This window comes from Bidens hawaiensis, unplaced genomic scaffold (genome assembly GCF_021521415.1).
Source record: "Bidens hawaiensis isolate Kalapana, Puna unplaced genomic scaffold, B.hawaiensis_p1.1 tig00012813_1, whole genome shotgun sequence".
NCBI lineage: Eukaryota > Viridiplantae > Streptophyta > Magnoliopsida > Asterales > Asteraceae > Bidens > Bidens hawaiensis.
In genome coordinates this window covers 711,605-716,263 of record NW_027492066.1, presented here as the reverse complement: position 1 = coordinate 716,263, position 4,659 = coordinate 711,605, and the positions used below count along the sequence as shown (strand labels likewise).

Below are 4,659 nucleotides of genomic sequence, written 5' to 3'. Positions count from 1 at the left end.
GTATTTCTGGTTCCGGGCCGGTTTCGGTTCCGGGTACGGATTTGAGGAGAAATCCTATACCAGATCCTACACGCGAGTAGGGTACGGGTAGGAACCGATTCCGGGTCGGGTACACCGGTCGGGTCCGGAACCGTGTATTTTGTGCACCTCTGCTCCTCTAGTAATTGACATCATGTCTCTTAGAAAACTGCGAAAGCCCATAAGAGGCCCAAATATACTAAGCCCACTAACCACTAAACCTACTCACAACCTCCACCAAAAACTGCTCACAACTCACGACTGCGTTCATTCCAAGCTCATCACTTATTTTCTTCGATTAATAATTTGTTATTGAATTCGAAGTATTATTAACAATATGCCTAAAGGAGAAGATGCAATCATCAGAAAGAAGAACAAATCGAACAGAAAAAAGATGCGTAGCGATTCATCCACGGTTTCTAATCGTATAGCCGCCATCATCGCACAGAAAAAGCGTCGTCAGTCAGGCAAACGTCGAATGTGTCAGGTATCAGCGCAAATACTGCTCTATTATTAGATTTAATGACCGATTAAACTAATTATTTGGATTGATTTATTAATATGTTAAGTGTTTCTGCTTACTTATAGCCACACATAAACATATCTGTTTAGTTCAAACCCTAGAAAGCAACAGGTGACATTAAGTGTGTGTGGACCAAGCTTTGGTTGAGAATAACCGAATTATGTGAAAGAATTGATGTTTAATAACGATTGCATGAGCATTTTTTTTACTGAGTGCCGTGCTGACCGAACACAATCGCTAAGCAGTTAATGCGGAAAAATATCGAATATCGGTTACCAACTGAAACCTGAGATATCCTTTATCGTGATGAGATATTGGCGTGATATCGGTAATATCATGTAAAATTCATATATATTGCAGTTTAACACTAATAATTCAAGAAACTCTCTTACCACTAACAAATTAACCTTTTGCAACTTGAAAAACACTAACAATCATAGCAAGTAGGAACTGATTAAGACTTATAACGCTAACATTGAACACTAAAAATTGATAATTAAGACTTAAAACACTGATATCGGGAATATCGGTGATATATTGGTTAAACATCAGTCCAATATCGGTCAATATCGTTGATATTATCGGTACCGATATTCTAACCGATATTTTGACGTATATTCTACCACAGGACCGATAACTGATATATCACCGATATCGGCGTTATCGACTGCATAGCACAATCGTCACTGGTATTCATTTTTTTCATGTTTTCGGTACCGTGCTGACCGAACACAATTGTAACTGGTATTCGTTTTTTCATGTTTTTGGTATCGGTACCATTTGGTTTCTGTGTTTTTTTTTGTATGGGTGTGCACGGTTCGGTTTGGTTATTAGCTTAAAGCAAAACCGAAATGAAGTCATAGGTTAATCTATTTTATTAACCTATCAGTTTTCGGTTAGTTGGGCTGATTTGTTCACTTAGTTTATCAGTTTTTCGGTTCGGTTAATTTGTGCCAATATTGTTGCTTAGAAATGGAGGTATAAAAGCTAGAAGTATATGAAAATATTAATGGTTTGGTTCGGTTAATCGAGGGTACAAGAAAAAAATTGATAACCAATCTCGGTTAGTCGGTTTTGGTTAAATTCGGTTCGGTTATTGCTTACCCCAAATTTTTGGTATTTTCAATGGTATGGTACTCGGTATATTTACTCACTTTCGGTTTCAGTATGCATAGTTGTCAATAGCGACAAACGACCTATACGCTATGTAGTGATAGCGATGAAATACGGGCTCTATTTGATGTTTACCGAAAAAGTATTAGAATTTTTTAAAATGTTTTACATTAAAGTACTTCACCAAAATACGATTATAATCAACATAATCAATAGCTACCACCAAAATTGCTAATATAATCAATAAATGCCACCAAAATAGCTAATAAAAAATGCAGATGGTTGCTATTTTCACCCTATTATGTCGCCACTGACCACTTATCGCTAACTTACCTCTACGCTACATTATTCGCTATAGCGGGCGCTACGAGCTCTATTGACAACTATGTCAGTATGGTACCGATATCATGATATTATCTAAAGTTGCTGCTGTTTTGTGCAAATATATGTTGGCTGTTAATTTTGTGGTGTTTTCATGAACTTTAGTTTGTGACTTATATGACATGTTGATGATTTAGAATACATGTGATATAACTAGAGAATCTTATACGTTGGTTTATTTAGGGAATGTGTTTTAGCCTCCCAACTCTAGAGGATCCTTTTAATGACAAGCCAAACAAAGTTGATTACAACAAGGACAAGAAAACAAAGACTAAGAAAGTTTGGCCATCAAAAGAAGCCGATCCTTTGACCAAACATGGAAATAATGGCTTACAGAACAAGAGAAAGGCTAACGGTGATCATCAACCAAATGGGAAAAACCAGGAACAGAAACGCGCTCGGGTCAACAAAGAGTCAACACAGTCAGATAAAGAAAACACCAAGGATGTAGGCTGTCCATCCAAGTTCTTGATTTCATGTTTGAAAACGATACAGGAAACGATGCATAATGAAGAAGAATTTGAAAGGGGAAAGCCTTTGTTCTTTGATCCATGGGGGTTTGAATATTGGAGATGTTATTCAGGTGGCAAAAATGTATTGGAGACAAGTGGTCATGCTACCGTGGAACAGATTGCTTGGATTGGATCAACCGCTGTTGATACCATAACAAAAAAGGAAAAAGAAGGTGTATTTTTTACAAGCCCCTACCTTTTATTCATTGTACCATCACAAGAGAAAGCAGCACAGGTATACCTAGCTTTGTTCAACACAAATTGCTTGTTTATGATGCGTTCACTAAAAACAAGATTGTTGATCCATTGCACTTATCATCTAGGGTTTCATGGCATAAGTCTGAATTTGTTAAAAAGAAAGACATTGCTGTGTTAAATAAAGAGTGAAGTTTAGAAAAGTATCATAAATCATTAACCACTAGGTTAGAAACCTGTGTATAACACAAGATTAACAAAGAAAATATTAAATAGTTAGTGATGAAGATTTATGAATTCTAAAATGATATTTGGAGATTAGATATGATTGAAATTATGTTTTAAGTTATTATATTTAAGGGGTGAAATAAGAGAATCAGGAAAAATAATCTTATTTGACATGTGGCAAACAGTTATTTATTAGGTATTGATTTGGTTTATGGTGGTGTAACCACACAATTATTTAGAGAGAATGTATTGTTGGGGTTTTTTTTATTATATCATTACCATAACATATGATTTGATTAGGTTTTCTTTGTAATGTGCTTTACGGGATTTTCATTATACTATACTATCTGCAGGTACGCACTGTGTGCAAGCCTTTGAAGGCATTTGGAATACATACAGTGAGTCTACATCCTGGGGTCTCTATAGATCATCAAGTTCATGGGTATTTACATAAATCTATGAAAACTTAAGTTGTGTACTTGCATGCTCAATTATGCATTTCTTAACTGCAATTTATGCAAAGTTGCAAACATATTAATAACCTTTTTTATTGCTTGAATGAATACTTTTTGGATCATACATATTCCTGTATAACTGTATTATCACATGATGGAAACTCTGTTTCTGATACAGATTAAAAACTTGTGAGCCAGAGTTTCTTATATGCACACCAGATAGACTTGTGGAGCTTGTTTCCATGAATGCTGTTGATATTTCTGGTGTTTGTTCACTGGTATTCTATTGAACTTTTTTACATCGTCCAAGCTAGTTTTACCTCTTTGATGTAGATTATGTTTGTGTTTACTGATATTTCATGATTATTTATACAGATTATTGATGGACTGGATTCTTCTTCTGGAGATGCTTATCTTGACAGCATAAAGTCTATTCAAAATAATCCGGGATAGACGCAATGTCCACAATACCTGGATTTAATCAGATACAATTTGAAGGATTTATTCAGCAACATATTTCTGTTGACCCGCATACGGTGGTTTTCTGCAGTGGGTTGACCGATGCCTATTTAGCTGCAGTGTCGAGTCTTTTGCCAAACCCAACGTGCAGATTGTCCGTTGATTAGTTTTTTCAAATGGTTATTCATGCAAAGGTATATGAACTTAATGCGTTAATTATAATTATGAACAATAAATTTACAATATAATAACAGCAATCTTTGGAATATACATGATAACGAAAGTTGTATGCAACTAGGCTTAAAAAGTACACGTTGTCGTTTATTAGATCTGTGTCATGTATTGGATTATCATATTCATTAATATCTTCTGATATAATTTACCAACATGTTGCAGCGGGAATGAACCAACAGTTTTCATGATTGATACGGGCGAGGCTGTTTTAAGTAAAGCTGAGATGGTATTAGGTAATTTAATTGTCTTTTAGCCTGTGTTCTTAAATATTGAGCCTTCTCACAAAAAACATTAGTTTTACTGATATCAAAGAGTGTACTCGTCAATTTTGTTTGTTGTGTCGGTAGTTCTATTTGCAAATTAAGACATTTTTTTTTAAATAGAGAAGAGTCCATCTTAACATATGATTGAGTCCTCTTTCCCTTTTGTAATGTAGTTCCCTTTTGTAATGTGGTTTAAAAGTTAATACTAAGTTACCTTGAATGCTTATTTGGTATGATATCTGCGTTCACTTCTTGTCTTTTGGTAATTAAAAAGTGTG

The 4,659-nt window shown here is 35.0% G+C and overlaps 1 protein-coding gene across 1 annotated transcript; it reads left to right on the top strand.

Annotated features, from left to right (window-relative positions):
* The first annotated feature begins 358 nt into the window (after positions 1 to 358).
* On the top strand, positions 359 to 4,385 carry LOC143542275 (uncharacterized). The gene is made up of 7 exons (XM_077034905.1): positions 359 to 505; positions 2,219 to 2,782; positions 3,324 to 3,412; positions 3,604 to 3,703; positions 3,801 to 3,862; positions 3,934 to 4,078; positions 4,281 to 4,385. Exons 1-6 carry the CDS (start codon positions 413 to 415, stop codon positions 4,049 to 4,051), a joined length of 1,026 nt encoding a protein of 341 aa, XP_076891020.1. The 5' UTR covers positions 359 to 412; the 3' UTR covers positions 4,052 to 4,078; positions 4,281 to 4,385.
* The last annotated feature ends 274 nt before the right edge of the window (positions 4,386 to 4,659 follow it).

Excerpts from the sequence above, each read along its gene's own strand:
- LOC143542275 (XM_077034905.1), top strand. The coding sequence starts at position 413 with ATGCGTAGCGATTCATCCACGGTTTCTAATCGTATAGCCGCCATCATC. Across the intron at positions 2,783-3,323 it reads CACAAGAGAAAGCAGCACAG|GTACGCACTGTGTGCAAGCC; the intron begins GTATACCTAGCT and ends TACTATCTGCAG. Across the intron at positions 3,413-3,603 it reads ATAGATCATCAAGTTCATGG|ATTAAAAACTTGTGAGCCAG; the intron begins GTATTTACATAA and ends TTTCTGATACAG.